Genomic DNA, 20628 nt, shown 5'->3' with positions numbered 1-20628 from the left:
TTTTAGTTGATTGTTTAATTGCCAACTTAAGAGCATTGTTTGGGACGCCATCAGGTCCAGGTGCTTTGTCATCTCCGATTTTATCTACTATTGAGATTAGTTCTTCTTCCGTTGTTAACTCTATGTTTTCTGCGTGATATGGACTTCTTGTTGTAAATACGGAGCTTATGTGTTCTGGAAACAAAGTCTTAACTATTTTATCAAGTAGCTTAGGACAACTGGGTTGGGGGGTTTTCTTTCCCTTAAGGCGAGAGGTGACCACTTGGTAAGCCTTTCCCCATGGATCTGAATCTGCTTCTAAGCATATCTGTTTGAAGCTGTTCTTCTTACTTTTTAGAATTGCATGTTGGAATTCTCTCCTTGCGTATTTGTATTCGCAACACGCTTCTTCAAATCCTGGTCGACCTCTGAGCCGTTTAGTCTTTCTTCTGGCTCTTAGACAAGTGGCTCGGAGGTTGCTGATCTCTGAGTTCCACCAATAGTTTGGAGGACGATTCTTTGTTATTCTTCTCCTTGGCATTGCAGAATCACAAGCTCTTCTAAGCCTTAATGAGACCTGTTTCGTCATTTCAGATGCTGTTCCCTTCAGTTCTGTATAATTCAAAAATTCTTGAGTAAATGCTTCTTTGTCAAGTCTCTTAGAAGCCCATCCTGTATAGTTTACGTTGTTCTCCTCCCTATGGGATCGTCTTCTTTCTAAGCTACGAGTAGAGAATATAATAGCCTGGTGGTCACTGTGGGTGTAATGTCCACTTACTGACCACTCCATAACTCTTGCTAAGGAATTACTTGTAAATGTCAAATCCACAATTGAATTTCTTTCTCTAGCGGTAAATGTCGGTGTATTACCATTATTGGCTAGCACTAGGTTTCGTCCCGAAAAGGCTTCGAGTAGAATGCTTCCTCGGGTGTTGGTTCTTTGGCTTCCCCATTCAACAGCCCACGCGTTGAAATCGCCAGCTATAATTTTTGGGTTATGATGATCTGAGTCCCTTAGCAGATGGTCTAACATCAGTTGGAACTGCACAATTGTTGAGCTTGGAGGAGCATAGCAGCTGTAGATATGGATGCCTCCTATTTTAGCTCTAATAAAACCGTCTTCTTCGTGTTCTGAAATTTCATCTATAGCCTTGTTTCCACAAGCCCAAATAGCAGCTTTTCCACTTAAGTCTTTAACCCATGAAGTCTATAGTCTAGTCTATAGTCTAGTTTAGTCTATAGTCTAGTCTATACTCTAGTCTATATTCTAGTCTATAGTCTAGTCTATATTCTAGTCTATAGTCTAGTCTATATTCTAGTCTATATTCTAGTCTATATTCTAGTCTATAGTCTAGTCTATATTCTAGTCTATATTCTAGTCTATAGTCTAGTCTATAGTCTAGTCTATAGTCTAGTCAATAGTCTATACTCTAGTCTATAGTATAGTCTATAGTCTAGTCTATAGTCTAGTCTATAGTCTAGTCTAGTCTAGTCTATAGTCTAGTCTATAGTCTAGTCTATAGTCTAGTCTATAGTCTAGTCTATAGTTAGCTATAGTCTAGTCTATAGTCTAGTCTATAGTCTAGTCTATAGTCTAGTCTATAGTCTAGTCTATAGTCTAGTCTATAGTCTAGTCTATAGTCTAGTCTATAGTCTAGTCTATAGTCTAGTCTATAGTCTAGTCTATAGTCTAGTCTATAGTCTAGTCTATAGTCTAGTCTATAGTCTAGTCTATAGTCTAGTCTATAGTCTAGTCTATAGTCTAGTCATAGTCTAGTCTATAGTCTAGTCTATAGTCTAGTCTATAGTCTAGTCTATAGTCTAGTCTATAGTCTAGTCTATAGTCTAGTCTATAGTCTAGTCTATAGTCTAGTCTATAGTCTAGTCTATAGTCTAGTCTATAGTCTAGTCTATAGTCTAGTCTATAGTCTAGTCTATAGTCTAGTCTATAGTCTAGTCTATAGTCTAGTCTATAGTCTAGTCTATAGTCTAGTCTATAGTTAGTCTATAGTCTAGTCTATAGTCTAGTCTATAGTCTAGTCTATAGTCTAGTCTATAGTCTAGTCTATAGTCTAGTCTATAGTCTAGTCTATATAGTCTATAGTCTAGTCTATAGTCTAGTCTATAGTCTAGTCTACAGTCTAGTCTATAGTCTAGTCTATAGTCTAGTATAGTCTAGTCTACAGTCTAGTCTATAGTCTAGTCTATAGTCTAGTCTATAGTCTAGTCTATAGTCTAGTCTATAGTCTAGTCTACAGTCTAGTCTATAGTCTAGTCTATAGTCTAGTCTATAGTCTAGTCTATAGTCTAGTCTATAGTTAGTCTATAGTCTAGTCTATAGTCTAGTCTATAGTCTAGTCTATAGTCTCATAGTCTAGTCTATAGTCTAGTCTATAGTCTAGTCTATAGTCTAGTCTATAGTCTAGTCTATAGTCTAGTCTATAGTCTAGTCTATAGTCTAGTCTATAGTCTAGTCTATAGTCTAGTCTATAGTCTAGTCTATAGTCTAGTCTATAGTCTAGTCTATAGTCTAGTCTATAGTCTAGTCTATAGTCTAGTCTATAGTCTAGTCTATAGTCTAGTCTATAGTCTAGTCTATAGTCTAGTCTATAGTCTAGTCTATAGTCTAGTCTAGTCTATAGTCTAGTCTATAGTCTAGTCTATAGTCTAGTCTAAGTCTAGTCTATAGTCTAGTCTAGTCTATAGTATAGTCTAGTCTATAGTCTAGTCTATAGTCTAGTCTATAGTCTAGTCTATAGTCTAGTCTATAGTCTAGTCTATAGTCTAGTCTATAGTCTAGTCTATAGTCTAGTCTATAGTCTAGTCTATAGTCTAGTCTATAGTCTAGTCTATAGTCTAGTCTATAGTCTAGTCTATAGTCTAGTCTATAGTCTAGTCTATAGTCTAGTCTATAGTCTAGTCTATAGTCTAGTCTATAGTCTAGTCTATAGTCTAGTCTACAGTCTAGTCTAGTCTATAGTCTAGTCTATAGTTCTAGTCTATAGTCTAGTCTATAGTCTAGTCTATAGTCTAGTCTATAGTCTAGTCTATAGTCTAGTCTATAGTCTAGTCTATAGTCTAGTCTATAGTCTAGTCTATAGTCTAGTCTATAGTCTAGTCTATAGTCTAGTTATAGTCTGTCATAGTCTAGTCTACTAGTCTAGTCTTATAGTCTAGTCTTAGTCTCAGTTCTATTAGTCTCTAGTCTATAGTCTAGTCTATAGTCTAGTCTTAGTCTAGTCTATAGTCTTAGTCTATAGTCTAGTCAGAGTCTAGTCTAGGTCTAGTTCTATAGTCTAGTCTATAGTCTTTAGTCTATAGTCTCAGTCTATAGTCTAGTTGTTCTATAGTCTAGTCTAATAGGTCTTAGTCTATCGTCTAGTCTATAGTCTAGTCTATAGTCTAGGTCTAGTCTATAGTCTAGTCTATTAGTCTAGTTCTATAGTCTAGTCTATCAGGTCTAGTCTATAGTCTAGTCTATTAGTCTTAGTTAAGTCCCCCTAGTATAGTCTAGTCTTAGTAGTCTAGTTCTAGTCTAAGTCTCTGTCTAGTCTAGTAGTCTAGTCTATAGTCTAGTCTATTAGTCTAGTCTATAGTCTAGTCTATAGTCTAGTCTATAGTCTAGTCTATAGTCTAGTCTATAGTCTAGTCTATAGTCTAGTCTATAGTCTAGTCTATAGTCTAGTCTATAGTCTAGTCTATAGTCTAGTCTATAGTCTAGTCTATAGTCTAGTCTATAGTCTAGTCTATAGTCTAGTCTATAGTCTAGTCTATAGTCTAGTCTATAGTCTAGTCATAGTCTAGTCTATAGTCTAGTCTATAGTCTAGTCTAGTCTAGTCTATAGTCTAGTCTATAGTCTAGTCTATAGTCTAGTCTATAGTCTAGTCTATAGTCTAGTCTATAGTCTAGTCTATAGTCTAGTCTATAGTCTAGTCTATAGTCTAGTCTATAGTCTAGTCTATAGTCTAGTCTATAGTCTAGTCTATAGTCTAGTCTATAGTCTAGTCTATAGTCTAGTCTATAGTCTAGTCTATAGTCTAGTCTATAGTCTAGTCTATAGTCTAGTCTATAGTCTAGTCTATAGTCTAGTCTATAGTTAGTCTATAGTCTAGTCTATAGTCTAGTCTATAGTCTAGTCTATAGTCTAGTCTATAGTCTAGTCTATAGTCTAGTCTATAGGTCTAGTATAGTCTAGTCTATAGTCTAGTCTATAGTCTAGTCTATAGGTCTAGTATATAGTCTAGTCTATAGTCTAGTCTATAGTCTAGTCTATAGTCTAGTCTATAGTCTAGTCTATAGTCTAGTCTATAGTCTAGTCTATAGTCTAGTCTATAGTCTAGTCTATAGTCAGTCTATAGTCTAGTCTATAGTCTAGTCTATAGTCTAGTCTATAGTCTAGTCTATAGTCTAGTCTATAGTCTAGTCTATAGTCTAGTCTATAGTCTAGTCATAGTCTAGTCTAGTCTAGTCTAAGTCTAGTCTATAGTCTAGTCTATAGTCTAGTCTATAGTCTAGTCTATAGTCTAGTCTATAGTCTAGTCTATAGTCTAGTCTATAGTCTAGTCTATAGTCTAGTCTATAGTCTAGTCTATAGTCTAGTCTATAGTCTAGTCTATAGTCTAGTCTATAGTCTAGTCTATAGTCTAGTCTATAGTTAGTCTATAGTCTAGTCTATAGTCTAGTCTATAGTCTAGTTCTATAGTCTAGTCTATAGTCTAGTCTATAGTCTAGTCTATAGTCTAGTCTATAGTCTAGTCTATAGTCTAGTCTATAGTCTAGTCTATAGTCTAGTCTATAGTCTAGTCTATAGTCTAGTCTATAGTCTAGTCTATAGTCTAGTCTATAGTCTAGTCTATAGTCTAGTCTATAGTCTAGTCTATAGTCTAGTCTATAGTCTAGTCTATAGTCTAGTCTATAGTCTAGTCTATAGTCTAGTCTATAGTCTAGTCTATAGTCTAGTCTATAGTCTAGTCTATAGTCTAGTCTATAGTCTAGTCTATAGTCTAGTCTATAGTCTAGTCTATAGTCTAGTCTATAGTCTAGTCTATAGTCTAGTCTATAGTCTAGTCTATAGTCTAGTCTACAGTCTAGTCTACAGTCTAGTCTATAGTCTAGTCTATAGTCTAGTCTATAGTCTAGTCTATAGTCTAGTCTATAGTCTAGTCTATAGTCTAGTCTACAGTCTAGTCTACAGTCTAGTCTATAGTCTAGTCTATAGTCTAGTCTATAGTCTAGTCTATAGTCTAGTCTATAGTCTAGTCTATAGTCTAGTCTATAGTCTAGTCTATAGTCTAGTCTATAGTCTAGTCTATAGTCTAGTCTATAGTCTAGTCTATAGTCTAGTCTATAGTCTAGTCTATAGTCTAGTCTATAGTCTAGTCTATAGTCTAGTCTATAGTCTAGTCTATAGTCTAGTCTATAGTCTAGTCTATAGTCTAGTCTATAGTCTAGTCTATAGTCTAGTCTATAGTCTAGTCTATAGTCTAGTCTATAGTCTAGTCTATAGTCTAGTCTATAGTCTAGTCTATAGTCTAGTCTATAGTCTAGTCTATAGTCTAGTCTAGTCTAGTCTATAGTCTAGTCTATAGTCTAGTCTATAGTCTAGTCTATAGTCTAGTCTATAGTCTAGTCTATAGTCTAGTCTATAGTCTAGTCTATAGTCTAGTCTATAGTCTAGTCTATAGTCTAGTCTATAGTCTAGTCTATAGTCTAGTCTAGTCTATAGTCTAGTCTATAGTCTAGTCTATAGTCTAGTCTATAGTCTAGTCTATAGTCTAGTCTATAGTCTAGTCTATAGTCTAGTCTATAGTCTAGTCTATAGTCTAGTCTATAGTCTAGTCTATAGTCTAGTCTATAGTCTAGTCTATAGTCTAGTCTATAGTCTAGTCTATAGTCTAGTCTATAGTCTAGTCTATAGTCTAGTCTATAGTCTAGTCTATAGTCTAGTCTATAGTCTAGTCTATAGTCTAGTCTATAGTCTAGTCTATAGTCTAGTCTAGTCTAGTCTAGTCTAGTCTATAGTCTAGTCTATAGTCTAGTCTATAGTCTAGTCTATAGTCTAGTCTATAGTCTAGTCTATAGTCTAGTCTATAGTCTAGTCTATAGTCTAGTCTATAGTCTAGTCTATAGTCTAGTCTATAGTCTAGTCTATAGTCTAGTCTATAGTCTAGTCTATAGTCTAGTCTAGTCTAGTCTAGTAGTCTAGTCTAGTCTAGTCTATAGTCTAGTCTATAGTCTAGTCTAGTCTAGTCTAGTCTAGTCTATAGTCTAGTCTATAGTCTATAGTCTAGTCTAGTCTATAGTCTAGTTAGGTCTATCGTTCTTAGTCTAGTCTATAGTCTAGTCTTTGAGTCTATAGTCTAGTTATATGTCTAGTCTATAGTTAGTCTAGTCTAGTCTATAGTCTGTCTATAGTCTAGTCTCTAGTCTAGTCTATAGTCTAGTCTATAGTCTAGTCTATAAGTCTAGTCTTATAGTCTAGTCTATAGTCTAGTCATAGTTAGTCATAGTTCTAGTCTCTATGTCTTAGTTTAGGTCTATAGTCTAGTCCTATAGTCTAGTCTATAGTCTAGTCTATAGTCTAGTCTATAGTCTAGTCTATAGTCTAGTCTATAGTCTAGTCTATAGTCTAGTCTATAGTCTAGTCTATAGTCTAGTCATTAGTCTAGTCTATAGTCTAGTCTATAGTCTAGTCTATAGTCTAGTCTATAGTCTAGTCTATAGTCTAGTCTATAGTCTAGTCTATAGTCTAGTCTATAGTCTAGTCTATAGTCTAGTCTATAGTCTAGTCTATAGTTCTAGTCTATAGTCTAGTCTATAGTCTAGTCTATAGTCTAGTCTATAGTCTAGTCTATAGTCTAGTCTATAGTCTAGTCTATAGTCTAGTCTATAGTCTAGTCTATAGTCTAGTCTATAGTCTAGTCTATAGTCTAGTCTATAGTCTAGTCTATAGTCTAGTCTATAGTCTAGTCTATAGTCTAGTCTATAGTCTAGTCTATATCTAGTTTATAGTTATTTTAGATTTTTTCAAGAAGCATAAAATTTAAAATTATATTAGGGGTTTTCATATAAACGTTCAAAAGCCTCGCAAACTGTGCAATCTGTGCATTTTCAATTTTACATTGAATTTGTCACAAATTGTGTGGGATTTTACTTCCACAACACTGATATATTTGATCGCATATTTGAACTGATCATTTTAAACTAATTTTTTTCTTCTAAATAATGCAAATAGCCATTTGTGCAAATGTGAAAGTTTGCACACGTGTTTCATGAATCCCCTTATTATATTGTTAATATAATGATAAAGGAAGGGGTAATTGCAAAAAATTCCGAACAAAAAAGTAGGATTTTGAACATGACCCTCTCCAATTTCGATGAAATTCGGTAAACATATTCTTCATGTAAATACGGAATTTAAAGTTCTCCAAAATTAAATTCGTTACGGTTCATATTTTATCGAGGTTCAAAATTAAAGCTTGTTGAAAATCTTAAAAAATATGAATTTTAATTGTTCGTATTTCGTATACGAAGAATGATTGTACCGAATTTCACTGAAAATCTCAGTTTTTCGTTTTTTTTTTTTTTTTTTTTACTTAATTAAATAGACTAGTCTATAGTCTAGTCTATAGTCTAGTCAATAGTCTAGTCTAGTCTATAGTCTTGTCTATAGACTAGTAATTACTTGAGAAATTATTTAATTAATTTATTACTCAATTTTTTTAAACAATTTTTATTATATTAATGGATATAGAAATATATTAATAATAAACAATTCTCTATAATTTTATAGATAATTTAATGAAAATAATTTATAATTTGGTTATTTAAATCGTCATTAAATCGTCAAAGCTATTTTCCATGTATACAATATACATGCTTGATGGTATTTATACGATTTTATAGTAATTATTTTAACTATCGAGAAATTTTATCAATTTCGATAGATTGTAGTTTTGTTTGTTTTTACTTTTTTCTTGATATTGCAAACACTTCTTTCATGTCGCCCTTACCGGCAGCAATTTCGGCCTCCTGCGCAAATCTCCTAAAATATGATCGCTTGTCGTTTCATGCCTTACATTTTATCTGTTTAGTTAAATTGTCCACTTTTCGTTGTGCCTCCGTGGTGATCCTTGTGTTGGGAAGAGATAGCAATCTAGCTTTTTGCGCCGCTCGTTCCTCGACAATCTTCCGAAATGCTGCAGATAAACATTCCTTAGCATTCTTTTTTGCCGTTCCTTTGCGGCATCCAATATTGAAGATTTAGCATTCTCCAAAGAGTTTCGATTGCGTGTTCAGTGCCGCTACTCCGTTCTGCATATTTTGCATTAAGGGATTCCACGAAATTCGGCTTTATGTTGTCATCCTGCAGTCTCCATATTTAAAATTTCCTTCGGCCTGGCATTCTTTCCCGTATTAAGGGGGCCGTTTAAAGTCTCAATTCAGCCACAATTAAGGAGTGATCACTCCCAATTTCAGCGCTTTGCTTGCTTCTTACGTAGAGAAGAGTATGAATCCAGCGCTTGCTGATGCATATCCAGCTGAAAATTTCGTACTAGCAGGGTGGGGTTTGGGGCCGTTCATGTTGTTTTATGTTGTACCTTGTGCATAAACATCGATCCGCCAATCATCAGGTTATGGTTAGAGCAGGCTTCTATTAGAAGACCACCATTTTCATTTTTCGATCCCATCCGCTGCTGTCCCATAACGTGTTCAATGCCCTCATTCAATCTCCCGACCATCGCGTTGAAATCACCCATTATAACAAAAAGATCATTATAATTTATCTGCGAAAGGTTGCGGTCCAGTGTTCTATAGAACTGTTCTTTCTGATCTGTTTCAGCGTAAGAGTGCTGATATTTGCATTCAGATGTTAATTGTGCAAGTTTTCCCACCTGGTTCAACGTCCTCACGTTCTTTTGGGCAAATCGAGTCCTTTTTCGTAAGCCAAAACAGTATCAGGTCACCTTCTGAAGTGTGCTTCTCGCCACATGTATTCCGCCTCATTTCGCTGATACCAAGTACATCAATATGAAGCTTTTTGCATTCAGATATTAATTGTGCAAGTTTTCCCACCTGGTTCAACGTCATTATGTTGAAAATCGAGTCCTTTTTCGTAAGCCATTAGTCGTCATCTGAAAAGGGGTCCTGTTTATATCTCTTTTTGAAATGTTGATATGTTATGTTTTAGGGAGTCAGAGGTTATCATCCTTTAATTCCTTAGTCTGGTGGCAGGCCTGCTGCCTTTACAAAAAAAGGGTGTTGTTGATCCATGGCTTCCAAACATGCCATGATCCCTATGCTTACTATAACTGTGCTTACTATGCACATTATGAAATAAAAATGTATTTAATTTTTTGTTTTTATGCAGAAATTTCTATGAAATCGTAAAAAACTATTGTAATTTCAATTAAATAGTTTAGTTGGTGTTCACATTGGGAAAATATTTGTAGGTTGACAAATAAAAATGTTTAACGAAAATTGATATTTTGTTTGCTCTTCAAAAATATTTTGTGTTCACATTACAGCCAACAAATATTTGATAGGTGTGAACGTAGCTTTATAAAAAAATGACTTACGGTAAGTTTAAATGCACTATCAACTAATTTAATAGAACCGAAAATTGCCTTGGTCAGTTAATAATTAGTTTCGAAAATGACACTAAACGAACTGAACAATCGAAAATGAAATGTAAAATTTTGTTTGTTTTTATACCCTTCTGTCTGTTGAAATCAGTTTTTTGAAGACCCCAGATATCTTTGGGATCCAAATCTTCAATAATTCTATCAGACATGCTTACGAGAAGTTTCCTATTTAAAATCAGCAAAATTCGTCCATAAACAACGGAGATATAAGCAAAAACTCGAGACAACCTCTGAAAATTTCATAAAAGAAAATTTTTTTCATGCTTTGGTAAATAATCAATAACAACACTGCTTATTCATTGCGTTGTGTATTTTGTTTTTTGTGTATGATGACCATGTTAGATGGAAAAGTGTTTAGTGTTATAGCAGAATCCACATTTGCGGAGCCACACCTACAATGATGAACAACTTAAATGCTGTTAAAAATCGATCATGTAATACAAATATGTTTGAATAATAATAAATAATGGGCGTGTCCCGTCCCCAATTTCCACAAAACTTTTTATTTTTGCTTTCCTACTAGTTTTAAATATACAAGAAGACGCTGTTTGTTCTTATAATTCTAATTCTGATTAAAAACATTCATTTTTGCCGTAAAACTATGTATCAATTGTGCAATTTTTTTTATATCTAAATTATTAAATAATTAAAATAAATGAAATTTGTTAAAATTTACTTTTTTATACTTTTCCAAGTAAAACAAAAATAAATAATTATGTTTTAACGCTGTTTTAAATTAAATGACGCCAGAATGCGTATTTCGACCACGTGCTTGGTCCCGATTTATTTAAGTAATTTATAGCCGAAAAACAAATTTTCAGGTAGAGGCTTTATATTTTTATATTTATGTATATATTCAGACATTTTTCTTATAAAATTGGTAATAACATTCTGAATTCGCCCATTTTTTTTTTTTTTTTTTTTTTTTTTTGCAAAATTCCTGTGATTGAGAATAGTTTCCAAAAACGCTTTTAGCAATTTTCTTCTTTAGTTAGGGGCTATATTCACAGACACTAGAATATGAATAGATTTCACCCACTGCCAACAGTAAACTGATTTTATTCTGAATGAACCTAACCAAGTGAGCCAAAAATATTGCTCAAAAACGTAATATGTTAAAACAAAATATTAAAAATCAAAAATTTAAAACTTGTTTAACAAAGTTTAAAAAAAAAACTGAAAATGGAGTTTTGAAACTACCGTGTAAAAAAAATAATTTTTTTTATCATAGTTGAGAACAGGTTTACGCTATCTTTTAAGGACAAAAATTTATATTCGAGTAAATATAGATATATTTTATGTAATATAATAGTTTTATTAGAATATTTTCCAAAATAAGTAAATTTTTTTTCCACAATTCCTAATACAGTGCTCTGAGACACGTTAATGGCATAGGGAATTTTTAATAACTTTAACATTTTTCAACCAATTTTTGTGTTTTACATCTTTTTGAAATACTAAATCTATGTACATTATGATTCTTTAACAATAATATGTAAAAAATATTTACCTAATATTCACACAATATCAAAATATACGAAGTATGCTCCTACCGCGACGAGGTCACGTTTTTGGGGACAAAAACTGTTGTAACTTAGGGCCAATCTTTAGATTAGCTAGAAAAGTTTTTTTGAGTACTCAATTAGTTAATTTTGTTTGCAAGTTTAAGCCCACAATGGAAATGCAAAAGTGTAAACACCTGATGCAAAAAAAATAATAAAATTTTTATAAATATAAACATTAAAATGTTTGATTTATTGATTAGTATAAATTATGGACATTTCAAAATATATTTGTTTTGTTTTAAATTTAATCTGATTATTAACTGGCATTTAATTCCCAACTCAAAAACCCGCTCTTAAAATAACAAGTAAGTATTATGCATACAATATAAATAATAATTCGTACTCTGTATATAATTTTATCTTTAATTAGAACACAAAGGAATAAACGGGATCGATTTAAAAAATGTTCATACGCGAGGTGTCCCTGGTGGTCCCATGAGGTCCAAATTTAAAACTTAAACTCAACAACACTATAGTCTATTTATATTCTATACTGTACTAGAATTGGACAAACCGTTTAGAAATTACTGAATTATTTCCCACTTTTTTATTTCCATGCCACAGTAATTTTTAATTTATTTAGTTTTGATTAAAGTGATTTGTAATTTGTTTAGTTTTAATTAAAACCTTTTTTGCCTTATGCATCTGGCGTGCACTTCTAAATTGCGATATTAATGTAAATTATACTAAATAATAATGCTTTCCCGTGCGTTTTTCCACTGCCGTGTTAATTAAAAATAATAAAAATAGAAAGTATTTCAACAAAAATATGTTTTAACTTGAATTTAACATAACTTTTAGCATCTTTTTTACATGAAACAAAAAAGGATATATTAGTAAATTTAACATATTAAAAAATAGATACAGAATTTCAAGGATATTAAAGGATTAAGGTTTGAAATATTTAAAAATATAAAAAAATATAAAAAAAATATTTAAAAATTACTTACCTCTACCCAAAGCGGTTCTACTGCTTTTGGACATCTTTCGTAAATTCCTATACCGTGAGAAAAGTCTATTACTTCATCGTCCGTGCCATGGATTACCAAAACTGGTGATTTCACTTTAGAAACTTTATCAATGCTGTTAATTATAAAATATAATAAAATAATTAACAGGCTGACAAAACATATGCATTAAAAAGGTTTTCATGAGGTATAATGGTATAAAAAACAAAAAATTCTCTAAAAAATTTAGGTAGGTAGGTAGGTGGTAGGTAGGTGGTAGGTAGGTCGATAGGAGGATGTATACTACATCAAATCCGAAGAAATACACCTAGGCCACTATCGGGCCTGTTGTGCGCTCCTTATCATGAAAAAAAAACTGAAAGAATTATTTTTCAGTGTTCAGAAACTCAGTTTCCTGAACGTAATTCCTAAGAATCTTCCAATCAGTGTTAGTCAGGAATGTTATTTCCGGAATAACATCACTTCCAAGATACTTGGATCTAACTTCGACGAATGCCTGGCAGTGGCAAAGAAAGTGCTCCAGAGTTTCACTGTCCTCTCCACATGCTCTACATTCGTCTGAATCCGCACGTCCAATTTTGCATAGATGTGCTCGTAGTCCTGTGTGTCCACTCAGAATACGTACCATCATACTAACTTCAGACTTGCGCATTTTGAGGAGATTTTTCGTCTCGCTCTCATCAGGGTCACCCCATAGGATCTTCGTGGTTCTACCCACTGTTTCATTATTCCAAGAGGCCTTATGGGATTCTCTCACCCATATTTTTAGTTCAGCTTTTGTTGCGTCGAATGGTTTTGCGTTTGTCAGGTTAACTGCCTCGAGCTCCCTTCCCTTTAAAGCTATTACATTCGCCCTTTCGTTGCCGACTACTCCCGAGTGGGCTGGTACCCATATGATGTGAACCTTACCTCTGGGAGAGTATTCAGTTAATGCTTTCTTACAATCCAATACGGTCTTAGATTTAATTCTATCGCCTGATATCGCCCTAATTGCCTTCTGGCTGTCGGTAAATATATTAAGCGCTCTAGGCGCCATATTTATTCTAATCCAATTTACGCATTCCGTTATTGCTCGTACTTCTGCCTGGAAGCTTGTGTTATCATTTGGTAAACGGTGGTATATTTCTGTTTCTGGGTCTTCAATATAGAAACCCAGCCCCACTTTGTCCCCCAATTTAGAGCCATCCGTGTAACAACGGATTCCTAATGGTATTTGCTCTAATGTTCCGCTTGACCAAGACATTCTATCTGGGATCAGCGTGTCAAAGTTTCCGACATATTCTGTGTCTGGTATACGATCAGGCACGTCCGATGATTGTGTATAACCTTCCAATGTGTCCAGTATACATTGATGACGTGTCCTATAACCGCTTTTGGCCAGTTCGCCTAAAGTAAAGAGCCGTTCGGCTGTAAGCGCCGCCTCATATCTTAAATATGTTTCAATGGGTGGAATATCTAGCAACGTTTCCACAGCTTTGGTTGAAGTAGTACACATGGCACCACTTATACCCAAGCAGCATGTACGCTGAACTCCCTGTAGTAGTTTGATATTGCACTTTTTGTCTAAAGCAGTCCACCAGATTATTGAAGCATAAGCTAGAATTGGTCTAATTACACTTTTATAAAGCCATTTTGTCATAGTAGGACTATGACCCCATTTCATGCCTATAGTTCTCCTACATATCGCCCAGCACCGATGTGCCTTGTTGATCCTATCCTCTATGTGGGATCTCCATTTTAATTTCCGGTCGAGGATTACACCTAAGTACTTAACTTTGTCACTGGTATCTTCTTGTCCAGGAAGCAAGGTTCAGTATACGAAGAAATTCTTGTCTTTCTAAAATATTTAAAATGTCGTTAACGTAACAAGTCCGCTTTTTATAGAAATTGAGATTTTGATGCAGAATGGTAGTATAACTTGAAATACACATGATATAATAAAAAAATTAAATTTTTTATACTTTAAACATGTACTTTTGATCCGGTATGCAAACGTCCTCAAAACAATAAAAATATACAAAGAAAAAGTGCTAAGTCCTTACAATTTGCTATTATAAACGCATTAATTAGTCATGTAAAAAGAAATATCAATCATTTTGTACATCAACGTCTAGGAAATAGTGTGTAGTTTGTAAAATCTTCAATTGAGTAAGAAATCATGGAATACATTTTAAAATAAAGTAAAACAAGTAAATATTGACAATAAACTGATTTTTTAAGAGGGATGATATAGAGAATAGCGTAAGTTATGGGCCGAATGTCATAGTAGTTAGTAAAGAAATTTTGATTCCTATAAAACATGTTAACGTTGAATTGCATCGCTATACTGCTATTTTAAGCCAGTTGTGTGCTTTAAAGTCTTTGGGGTAGGGTCAAACATTGCCCGATCCTCATAAAATGTTGTTGTTTATGTCGGATTTCATCACTATTCTGGTATTTTAAAAACAGTTATAAGCGTTAGAGTAATTTTTTCAAGGGTACTTTATATGGGACTTTGGTCAACTATGGACCGATACTCATTAAAATTAGTGTAGCAATTTAAGTTCATTAAAGTTTTCTCTATATAGCATTTCAAAGCTATACTGATAGGTTTAATAGATTTATGAGAGTTAAAAAGTGCTTTCTGAAGGGGATCTTATATGGGGGCAAGGATCAAAAAAAGTCCGATGTCCGCCATTCTTTACTATATAATTTTAAATTTAAATATAAAAAAATAACTTGCTCCAAATTTGATCACGATTACTTCTCAACATATTTATTTCTGTTTAATATCTTTTTCGAGCAGCCGCTTGTATGAGGGCTATAAGAAATAGTGGACCTACACTAACAAAATTTTATACACTTCGTCCGAAGGACACAGCAAAATATTTGTATCAAATTATATCAAATTATCTTCAAAATAGAACCTGTACGTAAGGAAAAAGTTATAAGAAAATGTGCTAAGTCCAGCAAAAAATAAAAATTCAGAAAAAGAAAACGTGCTAAGTCCAAAAAAAAAAAACAAAACCTCCATAAATATTCAACAGCAGAAATCTAAGAAAAAAACTACGTTTACAGATTTTAAAAATATGAAATACAAGAGAAGTTATGAAGTTTTTTGCTTCTCCTGTAAAATTTTCAAAAGAGGACTTGTTACGTTTGCGTACTAAGCTAACGATATGCAATAAATAAAATACATAAAGCAATTCATTATAAGGTCAATTACAATTAATTGTAATGTGTAATTGAGCAATTTTTATTTGTAATTGAAATTTTGCCAATAACAGTTACTTGTAATGTGTAATTGACCAACAATTGTGTGGAGAAAATCACAATTAAAGGTTGAACCCACCAAAATCGACCAATTTTTAATAGTTGATATCTAAAAAACTAAATGTCCAATCAAACTAAATTTTAATAGCCTATAGCTTCCTAATTTTATTCCAATAAATAGATTTTGTTTTTAAAAAATTAGCTTCAGAGCTTATTCGGAGAAAACTTATTTTGCACGGATATGATAAAAACTAATGTGTTTCTATACGTTTGATACCAAAAAACGTTAAAATATCATAATCCTTGATAGGAAAAATTACACAGGCCAACGATTAAAAAACTTTTTAAATAATTTTCACTAATCTCAGTGTTATTTAGTGTGCTGATTTCAAATATGGAAATAAAAAGTCATATCACACAAAAATTGTCCACATTATCATCTTTTATTCCTTTTGACTATGTACTTGAGTCCCAACAAATATAAAATTCTGTACTTTTACAGAAGTTGCGAGTTATTGAATGCATTCCGGAAAAATTTAGCGGGATAGGACCACGTTAACTGCTGACACCACGGTTCTAAAAGGGAAAACAATTTTTACGAACATTTCGGCACTAAATTTATTTTTTTGGATTTTAACAGCAAATAATTGGAATATATATTCAATTATCGTTCAAATAAGATATAAAACACAATAATCGGTCAAAAATGTAAAAAAATATTACAAATTCCTCCGATCATTTAGGGCCAATCTTTACGCGAACGATTAGCGATTAAATTAAAATTAATCTTCGGAAGTTGTTTTTGAGTACTCAGTTAGTTAATTTTGTTTGATAGTTTAAGCGCCCAATGGAGGTGGTTCAAACTTGAGCAAGAAATACAAAAGTGTAAACAGCTGATAAAAAAAAATTAATATAATTTTTATAAAAATAAACATTCAAATATTTTATTTATTGATTAGAATAATTTATGAAGAATTCAATATAAAATTTTTTTGTTTTTAATTCAAGTTTTCGTTATTTTTCATATTATAATTACAATTGTCTTCTTCTTTTTATGAAACATGCATTGTTTTGATAGCAAACAGTGACGCACACTGTCACGAGCGTGGGCAAAAATAGTTAAATATTATTTAAAAATTTTATGTAGTTTTTTAGTTATTGTAGCTCAAAGTTAAGGTTTGCATGCAAGATAATATATTTAAGAGAAAAACCTAAAATTTGACATTTGCTTGTCGTTATTTAAATTAAAATCTGTTTTGGTAATGGCTGATATATTTGTAACACAATTGAAAGGTAGATATATAACGATAATTGCAACACTGTTTTGGTTTGAAAGTATTGATCCTTCTCGAAATACCGTTAGATAAAGGATACCTCCTGAGTATAACTACGATTTTGATACAAATGTTAAGAAAAGTAATACATGTCTGATGTCTTACATAATATTGAATAATTTGTGGTAAATTTGATATAAATAATACTAGTGGATACATAGTAGGAATAACTAAAATTTGCACAATAGCGACAATTTTGTTAAATTGTGTTTTGGATTTGAGAATTTATTTAGAGGTTATTAGTTATTTTATGAAAAATTTTTTTTCTTGGTGAAGGGAAACTTTTGTTTCAAATGTGGAAAATTGTTTAAGTATGCATGGAATTTAATTTTTAATTACTGTCGAAAACTTTTATAAAATTTTCATTATAAAATAAAATTTTGAAAGGAAGGAAACGGGAAATAATTGTGAAATAAATTTTTATAATACAATTTTTTTTTTTCAAATTTGTGAAATTTATTCAACGCAGTTTGATTGGAATCTAATATAGTTGCATCATTGGATGTTATTAATATGCCTTATTGTATTGGAGAAATCAGAAACTTTCGATTATCTTTAAGAACATTTAAAATTTGGTTAACCATACCCAGCAGCAGACAACTATTACACCGTGCGACAGCAATTATAGGACTTAAACGAGACCATATACATATGAAAGCTTATGTCATATATAGTAGAACTGCGTTTTTAGTTTTTCATTTTGTGATCTTTTCTCCAGAAATAGATACAATTTATTATTATTACTTTTCAGGACGAAAAATGTATCCTTTTATAAACTTGAGAATTTCCAATATATTTTTCTAAAAAAAATATATGTTGAAACCATGCATATACTTTAACATATGCTTAAATTTCGTACTTATAGCTTTATAAGTTAAGCCTAAACAGAAAAAAACATATTATTAAGTTCATTAAAAAAAATACTATCGATACAGCATTTAAGATTACAAAAATATTAGACATTCCCCGACAGCCGGTTCTACGTACCGTAATGACCCGAATTATTCGGCTAAGGGCTGTCAACCCCAGCAACAACAATACAATTTTCTGCAGCGGAGCAACATCTTCCGGCATTGCTGCTCCGCATCCTTTTGGTCCGTGCCGGAATTGAATTAAATCCCGGACCATGGTTCTGCACAGTTTGCCAGAACCGACTGCACCATATGTCCATCCAAATAAGGTGCAACGCTTGTTGCACAAAATTTCAGTGATAACCCGATATATGCAAGACAACAACATCGTGGTCGCTGCGGTCCAGGAGACTAAACTGACGAACAATTCCAGTCTGCAAAGTTGTAACGGATACAACATTCTCCGAAAAGACCGCACCAGAAGTAACGGTGGGGGCATTGCTTTTATCATTCACAACACCGTGCAGTATAGAGCTCTTTCTCTCGATTCTAACTCCAGAGACCAATATCTTGAAGTTCAAGGTATTGCAGTTAGATCGGGAGAAACTGACTTAGAACTCTATAATGTCTATATTCCGCCAGTAGAAAGCAGGCTACCGTCCCGAAATCAGAACTTTGTTAGACGGCGATATGCGTCTTGTCCTAGGGGACTACAACGCCCACCATCAGCTCTGGCACTCTCCTTTAGGGGAAGACCAGAGAGGTGTGTTGCTGGCGGAACAGATTGACGAGTCCACCTTCTGCACCCTGAATGATGATGCCCCCACGCGGATTATGGGTACCTGTGCTAGCTCGCCCGACATCACCATAGCGAGTGCTGGTTTGATCAACTACGCAACACGGCGAGCCGTAGTTTCTCTGGGATCAGACCACTTACCCATAATCGTTTGTCTGGATCGACCTAACGATTTTATCGTCTCTGAACGCCGTCAATACGTAAACCAAAAGAAAGCAGACTGGCACGGCTTCAGAGAATTCACCGAACTCATCTTCAGTGATCTAAATTTTCCCTCCAACGTACACCATTCAGAGAGGAAGTTCCGTGAAACTGTCATCTCAGTAGCTGCTCGCTTTATACCTGCTGGTCGTATATCCGTAGTGCGGCCGCACTTCCCAGCAGAAGCAGCCAGGCTTGCATATGAAAGAGATAACATCCGAAATACCAACCCAGGTGATCCAAGACTCACCCAGCTGAATATTGAAATCAGCAGGTTGGTAAATGAGGACAAGCGGAAAAGATGGCTAGAACACTTGAAGAACTGCAACCTGAGTTCGGGTGTTAGTAAGATGTGGTCTTCAGTTCGATCTCTCTCTAACCCGACGAAGAAGGATGACAGGGTCGCTATTAAGTTTGCAGATAGGGATTTCCGACCCTGAAGGGTGCTCGCGCGCATTTTCCCGGCAATTCATTGAGCACCCTGAGAGAGACAAGGCGAAACGAAGTGTTGTTCGCAAACTTCACAACCTTCCAGTCACGGACATTCCACAACCCTTCACCCCAGCTGAAGTTGCAGACGTCATCAACAACGCCAAACCATCTAAGGCGATTGGCCCCGACGGAATATCCATGCTGATGTTAAAACACCTTGGCGAGCGGGGAGTTGTGTACCTGACTATGGTCTTCAACAAGTCACTGAGCAGCCTCGTAATACCCGAAGCCTGGAAAAAGGGTAGAGTCATTCCCATTTTAAAACCTGGGAAAGACGCGACAGAGGGACAATCATACAGGTCGATTTCCCTCCTATCACCAGTCGCGAAGACTCTTGAGGCGCTTCTCCTAATATGGAATGTCCTAATAAAAACAAATTTTGTGTTGTTTGTTTTTTATTTGTACCTTTTAATAAAGGAAAAAATGTAACAAAGGCTTTTGGGGATAAGTATGAACCATATTTTTAATAAACATGGTTCCGAAGGCATGGTATATACCAGAAGTTGTGTGTAATTATTGTTACAAGGGGTTACTACGATCTAAGCAGTTCCCAATAAAATATGTGTACCCAGAAATTTAGTTGAAGCGGAGTGAGCATTCGCGCGATTTATGTTACTTTTGCCGAAATCAGCCGAATACCATCAGGCTGAAGAATCAAGATAGGGAGAAAATCGTTTACTATAAATGTGCAGCCCGCGGTACTACGTTCAACATCAAATCCAAAGGCTTCATCGGAAGAGGTTCGCACAATTCCATGTGATGATTTAGAATTACTGAGTATCGGCTCTAGATCAGAACTTTATTCGGAATTTTTACCAATAGGAAATATGCTAGCCGACCCATCGCCGCATTATATAACCCCAGCGGATTTTGATGATCTCATGCATGACACAAATATTTCGCAAAGAAGTGCTGAAGTATTAGGTTACCGATTACAACAGTGGAAATTGGTTTCTGAAGATTTTCGGGTAACATCAGTACGAAAGCGTTCAAACGAGCAATCTTTTGACGCATGTTTCAAAGTGAATGACCAAACTGGCATCACTTACGCAGATGATGTTGAAATGGCGCCTCTTTATAGATGGATCAACGAAGAGCCTCAAAAGTGTGTTGCTTCACGTAGGTAATGTGTATCCATCAGTGCCAATTATTTATGGTACAGATGTTAAAGAAAATTATGATAGTATAAGCGCTATTCTAAAATTAATAAATTATGACCGACATTGTTGGATGATTTCTTCTGACCTGAAAATAGTTGCCATTTTAATGGGTTTAAAAAAAGGTTTGCCAAACACCAATGTTTTTTGTGTCTTTGGGAAGGTCGGCGCAAAGAGAAAATTTCTTAGTTAATAGAAAATCTGAAAACTACGAAGAAATCGTCCGCAATCTCGTTCGCAACTTCGGTGAAATGGGTGTGAATATGTCACTGAAAATACACTTCTTAGATAGGCACCTAGATTTTTCCCCGATAATTTGGGTCATTTTAGTGACGAACATGGGGAACGATTCAACCAGCAATTAAAGAAAATCGCTTTAGAGAAAAGA

General features: G+C 34.1%; 1 protein-coding gene across 2 annotated transcripts in view; it reads right to left on the bottom strand.

Moving 5' to 3' along the window:
- The window catches only part of LOC119614740 (alpha/beta hydrolase domain-containing protein 17B-like), a 127471-nt gene that overhangs the window by 66677 nt on the left and 40166 nt on the right, over positions 1 to 20628 (bottom strand). The window contains exon 3 of one of the 2 annotated variants that reach the window (XM_037970857.1): positions 12140 to 12272. In XM_037970857.1, the coding sequence (XP_037826785.1) occupies positions 12140 to 12272 (133 nt within the window). Of the gene's footprint in view, positions 1 to 12139; positions 12273 to 20628 lie in introns of those variants that run through there. The other variant, XM_037970854.1, reaches the window with a different exon arrangement.

Source organism: Lucilia sericata, unplaced genomic scaffold, assembly GCF_015586225.1.
Source record: "Lucilia sericata isolate MDLA Ls3-8-SP2 unplaced genomic scaffold, ASM1558622v1 Contig000043F_arrow, whole genome shotgun sequence".
Classification (NCBI taxonomy): Eukaryota; Metazoa; Arthropoda; class Insecta; order Diptera; family Calliphoridae; genus Lucilia; species Lucilia sericata.
This window is presented reverse-complemented; position numbering and strand designations above follow the sequence as displayed.